Here is a 17,648-nt window from a genome sequence, read left to right as displayed (position 1 = left end):
GAAAAAGTATTAATTTCCCCTGCACTGAAAGAGGAACAAATGGAATGACAATAGAGTTCCTGGAATGAGAAAACAAAGAACTCCTGGAACGAGGTAGAGTTTCTGGAACAAAGGTTAAGTCGGTAGAATGAAAGTAGAATTCATGAAACGAAGGAAGAGCTCCTTGAACGAATGAACTGCCCCTGGAACAAAAGTAGGGCCACTACCGCGAACAAAAGTAGATTCTCTGAACTAAAGTAGAAGCATGAAAGTAGAAAGAGACCCCCCTAGAAGGAAACTGAAGCTCCTGGAACAAAATTAGGGCCTCTAGGACAGATGAAGGTTCTTGAAACGAAAGTAGAGCCCATGGAACAAAAGTACGGCGATTGGTGCGGGAGTAGGACATCTGAAACAAAACTACAGTCTCTGGAATGAAAGTAGGACCCCTGGAACAAAATAAGAGCCCCTGGAACATGAGTTGGGCCCTCGGTACGAAAGAAAAACCCCTGGAACAAACGTAAAGCCTCTGGAATGGAAGTAGAACCCCAGAGGAAAAAAAGGGCTTCCGAATTGAATGTCCTGAGCATCTGTGGAAACTACAATTCAAAGGAGCTGAAGACTGGAGCAGTCTTTCGTATGAGACGAGCCTCCATTCGAGGAAAAAAGATAAGACACTAGGAAGGCCAATATACGCAGCAGCTTAGAGAAGCCCTTGAAACAAAAGTTTGCAAGAGCTGAAAATGGAGCAGTTTACAAAAGCCCCTAGAAACAATATCAAGTAAAAGTTAAATGCACTGTGCCAAACAATAGTGCAGATCTCAAGGGATTGGTAAAAGGCAATTGTGGAAGTGATGATATATATTCCATCAACTTAAGAAACGACAGATTGAAAGACCCTGGAATAAAAGGATAACTAAGTGTAAAATAGGTAAATAAAGCAAGAGAGAAATGTTTTACACAGCAGAGGAGAAGACTTTGGCCCACCTGTTCCTCCTCATTTATGTCAAGTTTTCGTCCTTACACTATGTACTCTATGCTCGCCTCCTCTTCTTTAGCACCTCTGTGTCCCCCCATCACCCACAACTGTCACAGAGACTCTTTTTCTACGTCAACTGAGACAAACGAAAAACTTTTAAAGTGTGGAGTGTATTTGTTTCCTACAGAACAGCTGCTCCTCCTGACGAAGGAGGAGGAGGGGGAGGTCAGTTCCCCAAGTAAGGGCATTAACAGCGTCTGGTCAACAAGGGAGTCGGGTTACGAGGTACCTGGCCTGGCTGGCCATCTTAACAGAGGGTATCCTTGTTGTCCCTACCTGAGCTTCTCTCTCTCTCTCTCTCTCTCTCTCTCTCTCTCTCTCTCTCTCTCTCTCAAGTCATGTCGTAGGTACTCGTAGGTAGGTAGATTCCCATTTCTTCTTCTCCCTTCCTCACTCGCTTCTCTTCTTCTTCTTCATAAAGTCACTTTAAGTCTACCCCCAGATGAATGGATGGTGGGGGAAGGAAGAAGAGGAGTGAGGAGAAGGAGGAAGAATAGGAGGAGGAGGAGGAGAGAGACCTGCCCACAGAGGAGGAGGGTAGTAGAGGCAGAAGCTATAGGGTAAGATTAGGATCTAGATTTACCCCTGGGGTCAGTAAAAGGGAAGAGAGTTGTAAGGTAATAGTTATGGTTAAGTGTTGAGGGCTGGCCACTATGTCTCATGACCCACAAGACTTGTAATTAAAGTGGCTATATTTATGCACACACACACACCCCCACTTTCACACAACCATGACGAGAACTCACATATTGAACAACCAAACAACAAACTTAGCTAACAAAAACGAAGAATAAGAAAAAAAAAGAAATGCTTTTTACGTATGACATAACGTTCCTGTTAAAGAAAGTTCGTAAACAACGAAAAGAGACATGTTGTTGTCAAAGATTTACATTAGAGAGGATGATGCCCGTTTTCTTTCAGCCAGTGGAGTCTTCCCCTCCCCCTAGGGGGGTACTCGCCTGAGTGGTTCTTGATGGCTGGGGGGAGCTAATTGGACGGCTTTGTTGTGCCTTTAAATGCTTCTTGAGTGATAAACTATCTTTAAGAAAGAGGTATTCAGGATGCTAAGTGCGCGTGTACGCTTGAGAATACGTTCCCGTTATAATTCCTCTCTCTTTTTCTCACTCCTCTCTTTTCTCTCACTTTTTCTCTCTAACACTACGGTGGATGTCAAGTTCCCTTCCACCTCTGGCCTACTGATGGCTATTGTCGTTTCTTTACGTCTTAACATACACGTAGGTCGTTAGCATTTCAGTCCGTAACTATGGCCCAGTGGTTCAGTGGCAGCAAATCGACCTACCACACTCTTCGACCCCTGTTCGAATCCCCGGCCTCGAGAGGTAAATGGTTATAGCTATTCCATGTGTCCATGACGTATTAGATGACCGTAGATCACCCGTTTCTTCCGTCAGGCCAGTGTGATGCTGCCCTGGGCATGCAGTCTGGCGCTATCCCGGACGAGCACATAACCGCCTCCTCCTACTTCGACGCCGCCGTCAACGCCATCTATGGGAGGTAAGAGAAAATACAAACGTGCTTAGCGTTATGTGTAGTCTCGTGGAACTTTCCAGTCTTGGTTGAGCCGTTGCGGTTCTTATTATACAAAGGATTTGCCAACTCGGAGACGACGAGGAAACGCCTTCTCCATTTTGTCTTCACTCGTTGAACAGGGCGCATGTGGAGCTTGGAGGAGGAGCCTGGTGCCCGAGGGAGATGGTGTACAGGGAAGGTGACCAGTACCTGGAGGTCAACCTCGGGGGCCTACACGTCGTCACCAAGGTCGAGGTCCAGGGCAGGTTTGGCAACGGCCAGGGACTCGAGTTTGCTAAGCAGTACAAGCTGCAGCTGTGGCGGCCTGGGCTGGACCACTGGACGACGTACAGTGACGGTCGGGAACAGGAGGTGAGTTGTGGCCCGGTCTGGCCGGCTTAATGTGATTGTAGGGGGTAGTGTGTGAGCTGTGGCCTACTTGTGGCCCCAGGTTGGACCACTGGTGGCCCAGGCTGGACCGTTGGGCCACATATAATGATGGCGTGGCCTGTTTGTGGCTTAGGTTAGACCATTGTTGGCCTAGGCTGGACCTATGATGGCCCAGGCTGGCCGGCAGGCGGCCCAGGTTGGCCCACTGGGGGTCCAGGCTGGACTACTGGGCCACTTACATTAATGTTCGTGGGCAGGAGGTTTTGTGGCCCAACTGTGGCCCAGCCTGGATGGCTTGATGTGGTGATAGGGGGTAGGCGGTGGAGTATGGCCTACTTGTGGCCCAGGTTGGATCACTGGTGGCCCAGGCTGGACCATTGGACCACTTACTTTGATGGTTGTGAAACAGGCGAGTTGTGGCGCACTTGTGGCCAGGCGTGGGCCACTGGTGGCCCTAGGCTGGCTCACAAGTGGCCACATACCATACCAATCCAACAACCTTGTTACTTAACCTCATTACAAGATCAAATACTAGTTTCTTCGACCTAATTGCCAAATAGTTATAGTTAAGGAGTGATAACCATTGTATGTCCCTAGACTCGCTCTCGCTGTCCCCCGCTCTCACAAACTCTCACCTCTCTCTCCCTCAGTTACTGGAGGGCAACAGCAACACGTACGTGGCCCAGACCTCCCGCTCTCACCACACTCTCACCTCTCCCTCTCTCTCTCTGCCACAGTTACTGGAGGGCAACAGCAACACGTACCTGGCCCAGACCTCCCAGTTGAGCCCACCAGTTATAGCTGCCAGGGTCAGGTTCGTCCCCTACAGTGACCATCCCAGGACAGTCTGCATGAGGGTCGAGCTCTACGGCTGCCGCTATACAGGTCAGTAGTCACTATGTTGTCCTGTACCCTAGCTATGTTGTCCTGTACCCTAGCTATGTTGTGCTATGTTGTCATGCAGCGTAGTTGTGCTATGTTGTCCTGTGGCGTAGCTATATTGTGCTATGCTGTCTTGTGTTGTCTTATGTAGCTATGTTGTCCTGTAGCATAGCTATTCTACTGTGTCGTCTATTGTAGTATAGCTGTATATTGTCCCGTAGCGTTGCTATGTTGTATGATGGTCAGCGACCGCTATATTGTCTTGTAGCTATATTAGACGGTGGTCAGTGGCAACATGTAACACAGGTATGTTGTCTTTCAGCGTGACTATGTTGTCTTGTAGCGTGGCTATGTTGTCTTGCAGCATAGCTCTGCTGTCTTGTAGGGTACCCATGTTGTCTTGAAGTGGAGCTGTGTTGTCTTGCAGCATAGATGTGTTAGTCTTTTAACGTATCTATGTTGTCTTGAAGTGTAGCTATGTTCGTCTTTTGGCGTAACTACGTTGTCTTGAAGTGTGGCTATGTTCTTCTGTAGCATAGCTGTGTTAATGTTCTTGCGTAGGTATGTTAGTGTGTGTGTGTGTGTGTGTGTGTGTGTGCTGGACGCCTCAGAATGTCTGGACCGGATACAGTAAACTGTTGTGTGCTGCAGCAGCAATACATAAACTTGCGTTGGATATCTAGTGATTAAAGACAATCTTTTTTCCTTTTTTTTTTTTCCAGACGGACTTGTGTCTTACTCGATGCCTGACGGTGACCCGCGCGGCGGAGACTACAACCTCCGTGACCTGACCTACGACGGGTCACGTAAGGGAGGCTGGCTCTCTGGAGGCCTAGGTCAGCTCACCGACGGCGAGACGGGTCACACCAACTTCCGGGTCGACGCCCTAGGTCGTGGCAGAGGTAAGGTCATATCTTCAAGGGCGTCAACCTTTTTTGAAAGTAAAAATAAATATATATATTTTTCTGACGAACTTCAGGGAGTGTTTTGATACCAACTCCCTAACAAGTGGTTAGGTGTGGTCACAGGTCGGCGTTTGAGGTTTATTTTTTGGGGGGGAACTTCTTTAACTATTATTTTTCTCAATCATTACCTTTAACGCCTTCGCCGGGAAGCGTCAGGAGCGTATGATGAATAGCCTCATTTGCACACAACTTACCGTCTGTCTGTCAAGTATAAACGTCCCGAAATTTAGAGTCTGCATTATAATGAATGTTAAACATCAGAGAGGAAGAAAATAAAAAAGATAAAACCAACGGACCATCTGTAGATGGTTTGTAGGTCACCCACCCAAAGACGGAATGCAAAACAAAAAGAGTTCGAACACCACATATGAACGAACCTAACTTTTGAAGCTTATCGAACTGATCGATGAACGAGTCTTAGTGCAAATCCGTTTTTTGATCACCTGCTTCAGATTACCTTTTAGAACAGTCTTTCTCGTCTGACGGTACGAAAAACCAACCTAAGCTCTTGAACGCACTCTTAGAAAAGAAGAGAAAAGACTTTTAAACCGGTATGACATCATTTAGAAGTCTCTTCGACCTCTTACCCTCTTGGAACCTCTTCGGTTACGCTCAAGTGCCTATTCAAAGCTCGTGGAAGTTAACTAACTTATCTCTCTCGCAAGAATACTTCGACGTACTTTTTCCTTCTTTTCTTTTGCTCATTTATCATCTCAGGCTTTAGGCACTTACTCGTGTTTTTTTTTTTTTCTGTTGGCCTTTCCGAGTTATCTCTCTCTTTCGGAGAGCTGAAGAAACTCTGGGTTGGTCTGCAGTACTGGAACGACTGTAGGCTTCCAGATAATGGGCTAAAAAAAAAAAAAGCATCGAAGACTCTCTGACTTTCTAAAGCTGCTTTACTTATTGCGTTATCGAAGCATACTTATGGGCGAGAGGATGAGATATGAAGGTGTTGTTAGAGATTATCGCGCTTAAGATGATGTACTTAGTATTCAACTAACTAACCCAAGAGGTTAGTTAGCCCTTCCAGAAAGTTGTGCGCAAGATATTAAGTTATTACAACACAGAGACTTAACAAAGGGTTGTGACATACTCGAGATGTTGTAGTGAAAGGTTTTTTTTTATATACGAGATATACCCTGCGATTATCATGTCCAGTAAGGTTGTACTTGAGGTGTCCTACTTGGTAAGTTATACCGAACGAGCAAAGTTATCCTTGCTCGAGGTTATACTCAAAGGCTTATCTTACCACAGTGGCTTAAAGTAATAACATGAAATTGTCATCTATGAGTAGTTAATGTACTTGTGGACCTCGAGTTAAAAGCTTAATGACTTGTTGAGTATAAGAACAAATGAGGTGATTTCACTAGGGGATTATTTTAAGACCAACTGAAAGACTATAGACCTGTTCTCCCTTCAGATGTAACCAGCGACAGGCTGGGCCTTCGTCAGTTCTGACACACTAAGGTGTTCTCCTCCTCCTCCTCCTCTTCTTCCCTCCCTCCCTCTCTCCTTCATCCCAGCACACATTTTTACGCAGGCCAATAAAAGCTGAGAAACAATGGCTTCTCCCTAGACCACCTCGTCAGGTGGGTACTCTGAAAGACGACACCTCAACCCCAGTTGCCTCCATCCCTCCTTTCTTTTAACGTCGAAAGCGGAGAAGGGTTTTGTTCCCTTGACAATCTGCGGGTCACAGGTCTTCCTCTATGGTGTACGCGAAATTTATCTAGAGGTACATATAATGCGCAGGGATTCTCTCGCATATACTCGCCATAGGGTCTTGTTGTGAGGCTCAATTTGTTCCCAGGAAGAGATGGGGAGGTAGAACTTTATTTTTTGGACATGATAAACTTGCGAGGTCAAGCGGTTTATCACGCCAACGAGAGGTGGATAGGTCAATTGTTTGGAATGGGGGGATTAACTGTCGTTTCCTCGTGAGAAGTTCTTTTGGTTAGTCAACTTCATATATTTTTATTTCAAGCTTTTACCCTTGTATGATATTCTAGTTGGGTTAGCATTTTCCTGTAGTCGGTACTACTGGTAGCAACGCACACACATGGTTGAGATGCTGTACTATTTCCACAGTTTGATGAGGAGTTGGGGTCCTTTTTAAGACATTATATTCTCTATCACTTGTGTGTGTGTGGGACTTTTCATTATTACAATTACTATTTATCATTATGAAACTTGCAACAGTTCTAATCGTAATGAATGATAGTGTTCATATTCGTATCAGTAATTAGTTATCATTATTACAGTCATTTTCACTATTATCATGACGTCGGCCCGGCGGGCTTAACTTTTTAAGTGCACTCCATGTTGACATCCTTTGGGGGGAGACTTTGAATATGTAAGACACGTTGGGCTTTTCAGAGCCCGCGTCTCTTGAGAGCGAGTGGCGGTCCATTAACTGCTTTCCCAGCACCACAACCCCGTCCCTCAGCTTAGGCATGCCGCCTTATTTACTTCTTTTCAAGAGAGAGAAATCCTTCAGGAGGTCCTCCCTTTCGAGGGAGATTTTTCTTAAAAGATTATAGAAAGTTCGGAAGACTCTACCTTTTTCTTTTTTTTCTTGGCCTTTTATGTACCCTGAATTTCAAGTGACTGTTAGTATAGAAAGTAGATTTTGTGTGCCCTTCACCCATACTCTTCACTGAAATGCTGTGTCTACGTATATCTGAACAATATGTATATCGAAACAATAGATATTCTAAAGCTAAAAAGATGTTTTCTTTATGGTTTTTGGAGTTGTGTTGTCGCCTGTCTACAGAAATCGGTATGAAATATAAGTACTTTTTTTTCTTCCAATGTGTCATGCGTGTTTGTGTTGCTTGTTACATTATTGGAACACTCGTGTATTTAATGCCAAATACCACATTTCACATCTATTTAAGGCTTATATCCATTCACACGTCATACATAAGATATATTTCTGTATTCCTGAATGGTTAAAAACAGTATTGAACTGCCAGTTAACATTTGTGTTGGGATTTTCAAGTTGTTAAACTATATTCTTAAACTCGTTCCGGCATTGGGGTTGACACGAGAGTTTCCAGATAATACAAGGTGTTGATGGGGAGAGTTGGCGCGTAAATGCTCATTCCGTGTTGTGATTAATGGCCGTAGATAACGCTATAGTAGTAGTAGTGGTGGTGGTTAGGTCTTCTGCTACGTTGGTCGTCCTCCTCCGAGAGCCGGGGGTTGTGGCGTCGACCACACCACACCACTACCACACACACCGGTACATGAGGGTTGAAAGCAAGTTTTCCAAAGTACTGTTGTTTTAAGTCAAGCGTGGCGAAGACCGCACCCACCAACCCCACCCCACCCGTCCCACCCAGTAACCTGCCTGCTTCCCTCCCTCTCTCTCTCCCCCGCTCCTCCCCCACCTCAAGAGCCTTGCGGGGGTAGGTAGGTTAATGACTCGAGCCTTCTTGTGAGACGTCGTCGCCGGCCAGTTGTGGTTGCTGTGCGTGCGTGTGCCTGTAGCGGTGGATGTTGTGTTTATTGGGTTGTAGATACTCTGTACTGACGTGGTTGCTATGCATCGACATGCTTGTGGATGTTGTGTATTTTTACATGGTTGTGGAAGCTGCGAATTTTCCCTTGGTTATGGAAGATTTGTACGTATATAGTTCTTGTGAGACGTCGTCGCCGGCCAGTTGTGGTTGCTGTGCGTGCGTGTGCCTGTAGCGGTGGATGTTGTGTTTATTGGGTTGTAGATACTCTGTACTGACGTGGTTGCTATGCATCGACATGCTTGTGGATGTTGTGTATTTTTACATGGTTGTGGAAGCTGCGAATTTTCCCTTGGTTATGGAGGATTTGTACGTATATAGTTGTGGTGGTTGTGTATTTACGTGGTTATGGATTCCGTTCACGCATTTTTAGTTACGGTTGTTGCGTGTTTACACGGTTGTGTAAGCATGCAGTTGTAGACGCTGCTTAAGGATAGTTTCGTTGTGTTTAAGGGTCGTACCACATTGCTCTATAGAGTTCAAGGATCTCAAACAGGTTGATGGTCGTTATGGCCAGCAAGTTTTCTATTTCCTTTAACCTTTTTTCTTCATTATTCTCGATGTCTAAATTTTTTTGAATTCATGAATGTTTGCGTTCAATTGTCTTGTTCGCAGATAACATCAGTAGCCAAACATTCGCTAGAATTTTCCTGTCCCTGATGTATTTATCTACCATTTTTTCCCCGTGTGCAATTTTCCTTCTTGAAGCCTTCAAACATACGATCTCATTTCCATAATTTCAGGTCTATAATATTTTTTCTTTGCGATGTTCTCAGTTATTCAGTTATGAGTAATTTTCCTCCTCACTCCGTTTCCCACCAGGGTACGAGTGGGTGGGCTGGAAGAATGACACCCGCCAGACGCAGCCAGTCGAGATCACCTTCGAGTTCGACTCCGTCAGGAACTTCTCCGCCGTCCACATCTACAGCAACAACTTCTTCACCAAGGACGTCCAGGTGGGTACTCTACCGTCCACATCTACAGCAACAACTTCTTCACCAAGGACGTCCAGGTGGGTACTCTACCGTCCACATCTACAGCAATAACTACTACTCCAAGGACGTCCAGGTGGGTACTCTACCGTCTACATCTACAGCAATAACTACTACTCCAAGGACGTCCAGGTAGGTCGTCTACATGTACAGCAACAACTTCATCTAGGACATCCAGGTAGGTACTCTACCGTCTACATCTACTGCAATAACTTCAACAAGGGCATTCATTTCGCTCCCCTATCATCTACGATCTACAGTAATACCTTCACGGGGAAGTACCTGGTGTGTAAATCTACATCAGGTACTTCAATAAAGACGAAGTACATGTCTCCAGCGTCTTAGTTTATATTAGGAAGACCACTTTAGGGCGCCCAGATGTGTCTTAATGGAGTCCACATCTTGGCCAAGATCTATTTACCAGAGATACGTAGATATGTTCACTTGTTTCAGAAATCTTGAGATTCGTCTCTGATGGTAAGATTAGCAGGTGTTATGAGATATATTCTACGTCTTTAGCATTCGAGCACGAGCCTTGAACACGTTGGTATGAGCCTTGAGCACGATGGTTCAGCCCTGGAGCATGTTCATATGAGCCTTGAGCACCACGGTAAAAACCCTTCAGTACTAAAGTTCGAGCCTTGGGCACTTTAGTACGAGTCTTGAACAAGGGTGTACAAATCATGGGTATGAAGGACTGGCCCTTGACCTAAGGGTTAGTACCTTCGTGCTCCAGGGTCGTACCGTCGTACACGGTGGTCGTGCCGTTGTGCTCAAGGGTCGTACCGTCGTGTTCAAAGGCCATACCGACGTGCTCCAAGTTGTACCGTCAGTCTCAAAAGATTGCACCGTATTTAATCTCATGGGGGTCGAATCTTTGCAATCTTGGCCCGTACCGTACGTCTTACAGGGTGTGCCAGTTGCTTAAAAAGCAACATAATGCCACAAACCGTAGAGGCGGTACTCCCGCCCACCAAGGCATGAAAACAGGTCATTCCTAGTTATGCAGGAAGTTAACGCTGTGTGTGTACACGAGGTTTATCCTAACGCCTGCGAGGTAGTGGGGGCATTTAAAGGGAGGCCGTTAAGGAGCGATTAACTACGCAATTAGAGGGTAGTGGTGCCCACGAGAGCTGCTGGTTTTACATCGCGATACAGTAGGGTTCAAGTTAAATATTTAACATGTGGTGATGCTTGGGAGGGAGGAGGAGAGAGGGGGACAGTACTGGGAGACTATTTCATTCTAGTCTTCCATTCTCTTAATCTGCAGCGAGGTGAGGTACATACACGGTGTTCAGTTATTCTTATAATTTTAGTAGATTTTTTGCTTTCGTGTATGTATTACGGGTCTTCTTTTCCTGTTAACTTTATTAGAGGTATTATTGATTGCCAGGGATTATTAAGGCCAATAGTTAATATGGGAGCCACAAGTAAAGAGCAAAGGAAAATGAACACTTCTTTGTTCAAGGTGTTCAATATAGTCATTAGGTACACAGTCCAGAGCTTATTTTCAAATAAGTGGGATAGGGGTAATGTAAAAGTAATCTATGAATATTAATTTCGATATTTTATTACATTGTCTATGGGAATTTGATATGTAAAAAGGTATGACCATAATCTGTAATCCATGAAGGTGAATAAAACATTTTGCTACTGAAAATGAAAAAAAAGAATATTCTAACATGTATTTGGGATTAAAGATAAAGGAATGTTATAACATTTCAAGAGCTTTAACAATTAAATGGCACGTATAAACATGAACACAAACCACACCCATATAAATTACATACACAAAACACACAATAGATATATATGTGCACTTGATAGTCAACCACAAACATGCATGCAGATTCATATACATATGATATACATAAACGCCCATACACGCACATACATTACTTAACATATACACATATATATACATATATACAAATGTACACGCTCATACTTGCTTGCCTTCATCCATTCGCCATAATGTAATACAACCTCATATTTGAGAGTTGTGCCTCGTGTGTCTGCTTTGATAGTGACCAGTCAATGCAGGAAGGGTTCTTAAAGTTACCCCCCTCGTCCCCTTCCACCTCGCCTCTGGGCGAAGATGGATAAGTGTTGTGATAAACCCCAACACGTGACCTCTGGTAGGATATGTTAACTAGGTCTGAGTATGGTCGGCGAGGTGTAAACTCGCTCCTAATTATCACGTGTGTGTTTGATGGTGATCTCTTAATGCGTGTGGAGAGTTTGCGTTTACAGGAGTAATGACCAGGTCCGTGAGGAGGTCGGTAGATCTCGCTCTCTCTATCGGGTATCTCTCTTGCCTCTTTCCCCGGCAGGAGTTCTCCCGTGCTTCTCCCTGCCAGGTGTTCTCACATTCGTCTCCCTTCTTCCTTCGGCAGGTGTTCGCCCGGGCGCGCGTGCTCTTCAGCGTGGGCGGGGAGCATTACCACGTGCTGGCGCCGGTGGAGTACGAGTACGTGGTGGATCGCATCTTTGAGAACGCTCGTAACGTGACCATCAAACTCCACAACGCCGCCGGCAAGTACGTCAAGCTGCAGCTGTACTTCTCCCTCAGGTGGATCCTCATCTCCGAGGTCGCCTTCGACTCCGGTAAGTTCTGACGGCTTCTGGTCCCGCTGTTGCTGCTGCTTCTACTGCTGTTCTTCTGTTTCTAATGCTGCTGTAACTTCTGCTGCTTCTACTGCTGTTTATTTTCACTGCTGCAGCTGCTGCTATTACTGCTGCTTCTATTTCTGTAACTTGTGTGGCATCACTGAATCCCCCCGTCAGTTAAGATCGTCTGTACTGTGGTGACTTAACGACCCTAAGGTGTTGGTGTATCTGGCGCTGCCGTAGCATCTCTTAAGTCCTTATCTCTGGATTTTTCCTTCTACTCCTATCACTTCAGCACCCACCATTACTTTATTACCAGTAGCTACTCCTATCACTTCAGCACCCACCATTACTTTATTACCAGTAGCTACTCCTATCACTTCAGCACCCACCATTACTTTATTACCAGTGATATCCCTATTTCCACTAATAAGACTATTACCACCTTCAATATTGCTATATGATCAGTATTTGTAATATTATCGTTACTCTTTTGTTACAGTATTAAGGTAATACCGTAGCTGTTGATGTAAACAATACTCGATAGTCAAAATCTGTTGTATTCTTGTCTATTGATAAAGTATAGCAATAGTGTCCCTATTTCTTTATTTTGGCGCTTGAAACTTTCTTTTTCTATTTTCTGTAGCTGCAGGTTGCTATGTTTTGATTTTCTTCTGTTCTACAGAGCCATGTCGATGCAACCTGACGGAGGAGTCGCCGCCTCCGACCCCATCGGAGAAGGTGAACGAGAAGGTCGTGCCTGTGGTTCCAGCCCACTCTACTTCCTCCGGCCTCTTGGTAGGAGGCTTGGTCACCCTGGGCGTGGTCTTCGCCGTGGTGCCCGTGGCTCTGTGCGTGTTGTACTACCGCGTGAGGCTCACCAAGAAGGCCAGCAAGGCCTCCCTCTCGAAGGAGAATGGTGTCGACACCAGAAAGGTCTCGATGAAGATGAAGGATCTGCATATCAACATGAATCTCTCGCAGTTGTCTAATGGTTACTCTCGAGCTAAAGGGAACCTCTACGGCCACGTAGCGATGGAGGAGAAGCTACGGCCATGTACCAAGAGCCATACAAGGGCCCTATCCACAACCCAGGCTACCATACCCTGGGTCACGCCATCTCGTCGTCTGACGTGCCCTTCAAATGTCCCTTACCCCCAGACACCGACGATTCGGTCGACTATGCAGTACCTGGCATGAATGTGACGCCCCCTCCACCGTTTTCAGATGCCCATCCTCCGCCGCCACCTGTTCCGCTAACCCGGCCACCTCTGACGAAGATGATCTCTCAGGACCTCTCGAATCTACCCCCGCCGACGCCACCCATCCCGCCGCCTCCCAAGCAACACTACTTCACCGCCTCGCAAGTCTGCCAGGCAGTCAACATCCAGGGCGTTGCGGGCAACGTCGTCTACGCCGTGACTGAAGGTCCTGATGTCAGAAAGGTACAGTCTGTTCCTGAAATTGGAAGGCACGGATTCTGTACCCGAGAGACGATAGGGGAGGGAACGTTTGGTACAATCCAACTCTGCGATGTTAGAAACCTTCCCAAAAGCGAACCACAAACACTAGTTTTGAAGACCCTCAATGTCCGAGCTGACAGCACTGTGAAAGAGGACTTCCTACAGGAGGCACGAGTCCTAAGCTGCATCGATGACCCGAATATCGCACGACTGGTGGGCATGACGACCCACTCTGATCCCCTCTGTCTTCTACAGGAGTACCTCGAATACGGCGACCTCCATCAGTTCCTACAGAGACATGTTCCTGAGAACACCACCACAGTGGTACAGAGAACGGCTTTCAAAGACTGCGGAGAGTCCCCCCTGTTCTCAGCTACGGCGCTCTGATCTACATCGCTTCCCAGGTCGCGTCGGGAATGAAGCACCTGGAAAAGCTGGGTTTGGTCCACAGGGATCTGGCAGCACGAAACTGCCTCGTAGGAAGAGACCTTCTCATTAAGATCACAGACTTTGGCATGAGCCAGACCAAATACCAGAGTGACTACTGCCGGCTGAAGGAACACCAAACTATGCTGCCGATCCGTTGGATGGCTTGGGAATCTGTCCTTCAAGGTCGATTCTCCACCAAGAGTGACGTGTGGGCCTTCGGCGTGACCCTCTGGGAGATCCTGACGATGGCACGTCAACAGCCCTACGAGGAACTGAGTGACGACGGCGTGTTGGAGAACGTGTCTCACTGCTACCATGGCGACGGCTCCGGTATGATGCTGTTGCCGCAGCCGCCTCTCTGTCCCAGGGAGATGTACGACATGATGGCCGCATGCTGGAGACCCAACGACCGCCAGCGGCCGCCCTTCTGGGAGATCCTTATGTTCCTACAGCGTAAAAATCTAGGTTACACCCTCGACTACCTGGAATGAGACTTTTCACGCTATTTCTGGTAGATCTTCAATGTTCCTGAAGCTGCAAAGAAAGTGAGTCTGGGTTAATCAAACTGGCTTAAGAGAGGTGTTCTAACGCCCTACAAGAGGATCCTTGTGGTGTTAACAAGAGGATTAAACCCTACAATGTGTACAGTGAGTTAACTTTCAAACTTTTAGAGAGTGTATGTGAGATCGAGAGAAGATATACCAGGAGTGCATATATATATATATATATATATATATATATATATATATATATATATATATATATATATATATATATATATATATATTCCCTCTCCAGATCTTGTCAAAGAAGGTTATTTAACCTCGCACCCCGAGAGACCGTTCGTAAAAGATGATCTCCAGAAGTGTTAAGCTTCCTATGAAATCTTTGCTTCTGCGATGATGGACCCGTAGTTGGAATACGTGTATGTGTGTGTGTGTGTGTCGTGTAAGTAAACGAACAGAGTTGAGGATAACGTGTTGGTATATGGACGACTTCAGTGCTGAGGTCTAGATAACTCTGGCGTCAAAACACACACACACAAAAAAGGAAAATGTTTTTCTTGACCACAAACTGTTCGTTCTTGAGGTCTGTGATTAATCTGTGATATATAATAGTCAGGGACTGAGCGTCGTGTGGACGTTCAATGGATGTATTTTCTGTAAAAAAATTTGTTCTATACAACGTATTACCTTCTGTACGTTGTCAGAGCGTGAACAATCACAAGTCGATCCTACTTTCTATGAATATTTATTGGTGCGAAGTTATCACTCTATCAATAGTTTTTAAAGTAAATAGTTTTTTCTTTTTAAATGAGCGATGTAGTTCGGCGTTTTCTTTAGATAGTTCTTAAATTCGGTGCCTGTCAAAGTGAAGTAGTGGTGTTTTTCCAGTGTGTAGTTTCAGATTTCTTTAGCTAATAGTATCTGGGCTTCATTTGTTTCATGAAAATCCTTATTGAAAAGGATCTTAAATGCGAGTCTTCGTAGAGACAGCGGATGGGATATGTATAAATTCTTGTTGAAGATGAACATGTTTTAAAAATTAACCTAAGTGCCATTGTGGTCTGGATGGAAGCGTTTTACCTTTGAGTTCCATGACCTGACTTTGTTCATAGGTGGAGGAGGAGGAGGATAGCAGAGTATACAATGGTTGTGTGGTGGGTTCAGAAACGTGATCACTCCACCACACCTCCGTCAGTCTCCGCCTTCGTGTAGTTCTCGCTTCAGAAGGTGTAAAAGTGGACGCTGGAAAACCATTGCCTCACCGAAGCTGGAATAGAGAGAAAACTATTAGATTTCCTGGATTCAAAGGGTCTGGAGGAGAAAATGCCTCCCATTTTTTTCCCCCCCCGGGATTCGTGACATGGAAATGTGCCAAATCTCTTGGTATCTCTCCATCAACTTCCAGGAATCACCACTCCAAAGGCCCAGTTGATCCGGCACTGCTGGTTGAGAGTCTCCATAGATCAGATGTTAACTATTTATATCATGCAAGACTTTCTACATAAGTGTATGTATTATGTGAGTGACATATAGATATATATATCGTTGGGGTTGTATAGACAGCAGGTATAGAGGCAAAGGGGTGTTTGGTAGTCTTGGAAAAAGGCCTCCTCCTATCTCCTAGCAGAATCTATGGTTGAGAGCCGGGAGTCTCCTATCCCAGCTCTCTCTTATCTGCTGGGCGAGCTATGAGTGAGCCGGAAGCCTGCCTACCTACCTACCTCACAGCTTTCCGGATCTGTAATGGTACAGCAGCCAACGCCACGCCTTAACTGCACTTGTATATATTTTCGTGGAAGTATTGAAAAGCGGTGAATGGACTTCATCCCGCAATTGCTTTACTCTGTAGCTTCACCATACTGCAATATTTTGATGATTGTAAACCCTCAGTGTCATTCTGAAATGTACAGTGTACAGAATAAATATGTTCTGTGTCTGATCATTTTCTTCACTCCTCTCGGAAACGTATTTGGATGCCAACCAAGGGTAAGATGCTGTACCTCCTGGGCAGTGGAGTCTGGTAAGTTTGACACTGCCACTAAAGCGGATGAAAATTATTGACTATGTTGGGAAGAACCAGCAGCTTAGTCGGGCCCTAGTGTATGTACCAGGGATACGAGAGAGGTTCGGTGTGTTCTCTTCACTCATGGTTGACAGGTATTCTGAAGTTGTAGTCTCCTATCTTTTTAAAGTCTTGCTTCTATCTCTCGCCCTACGAGGCCAAAGGTTATGTATCATGTCTTAATCAAATCTATGACCCCAGAACACTGTATTCTAGACATACATATGTCAAATCCCTTAACATGCACACGTCAAATCCCTTTTTGAAGAAGATCACGATGAAGTCTCGCATACTTCATATTCTGATCACCAGACGAAAAAAAACCAAGCTTCATTTTCGCTTCTAACACTAACCACAAAAAGGTCTTGTATAAACACAGGTTCATCTATTTACTTCTCATTTCCACATCCCCAATTAAAACTTGTTCAGCCTCGAATGCGTACAAGACCAAAAAAAACCCCACTCATTTAAGATGTAAAAGAAGTCTGACATTAAGCGGGTCCTAGTTCTTTATAAGCTCTTTAACGTCAGATTTTTTTTTGTGTGTGTGTGTGGACCAGAGCTAAGATTTTCTCAACACCGGCTGGCTGGCCAGCAGCCTTAAATGATGACTGATGCGAGCAGTGGGTGTTTTAATTACTGCTCCCCTTCCTGACCTCCCTCCCCTTCTCTCTCTTCCCCCTTGTTGCACAGCCGCCCGTCTGCATATTAAGGGATGCGGGAACGGTTATGTGGAGGGGGACCTCTAGGGGAAGGGGGAGACGTTTGTCCAGATGCAGGTGGCGTGGAAGGTTAGGAGAGACGGGTGACGGAGGACAGAGGTAGACAAACGATGGGTGAAGGAAGTGATTTAGCTACATCGACACACAGACCCCCCTCCCAAAGTTCAAGCGAGGTGGTGTGGCCTTAACCCTACTGAAATGATATCCAATTCCCTTAAATGCAGTAGGAGAAAAGGAGTCCAAAGCGAAGGAGTGAAAGATGAGAGGAAAGGTGAGAGAGAGCGAGAGAGTTTTTCTACGACGTAAAGGTTGAAACTAAATTCGTTATAAGTTTTTCTCTGTGAAAAATGAATATGGGAATGTATAATTAATTACATGAATAATGAGGCCCTTCCTTCATACGTGCTCATACATGGCAAGTGTGGCCAGTGTCGTCACTGGGGTGAGGGCTGGGAAATTTCTATGAGACTTATCCGAGGATGGTAAACTTCATGGGCTGTAAATATCGCAAGAGAATGAAAAACTATGACTATCAAAGAAATTAGGAATTCTGTAGGAATG

At 45.4% G+C, this 17,648-nt stretch overlaps 1 protein-coding gene across 1 annotated transcript in view; it reads left to right on the top strand.

Annotated features, from left to right (window-relative positions):
* LOC139767324 (discoidin domain-containing receptor 2-like) overlaps positions 1–16,237 on the top strand; it is a 62,453-nt gene extending 46,216 nt beyond the window's left edge. The window contains 9 exon segments of the mRNA XM_071696616.1: positions 2,428–2,530; positions 2,686–2,917; positions 3,586–3,820; positions 4,540–4,719; positions 9,126–9,259; positions 11,692–11,902; positions 12,591–12,950; positions 12,953–13,684; positions 13,687–16,237. Coding sequence (XP_071552717.1) covers positions 2,428–2,530; positions 2,686–2,917; positions 3,586–3,820; positions 4,540–4,719; positions 9,126–9,259; positions 11,692–11,902; positions 12,591–12,950; positions 12,953–13,684; positions 13,687–14,288 — 2,789 coding nt within the window. The 3' untranslated portion in view covers positions 14,289–16,237.
* Positions 16,238–17,648: the final 1,411 nt, after the last annotated feature.

The sequence above is a fragment of the Panulirus ornatus genome, chromosome 59, assembly GCF_036320965.1.
Source record: "Panulirus ornatus isolate Po-2019 chromosome 59, ASM3632096v1, whole genome shotgun sequence".
Lineage (NCBI taxonomy): Eukaryota > Metazoa > Arthropoda > Malacostraca > Decapoda > Palinuridae > Panulirus > Panulirus ornatus.
This window is presented reverse-complemented; position numbering and strand designations above follow the sequence as displayed.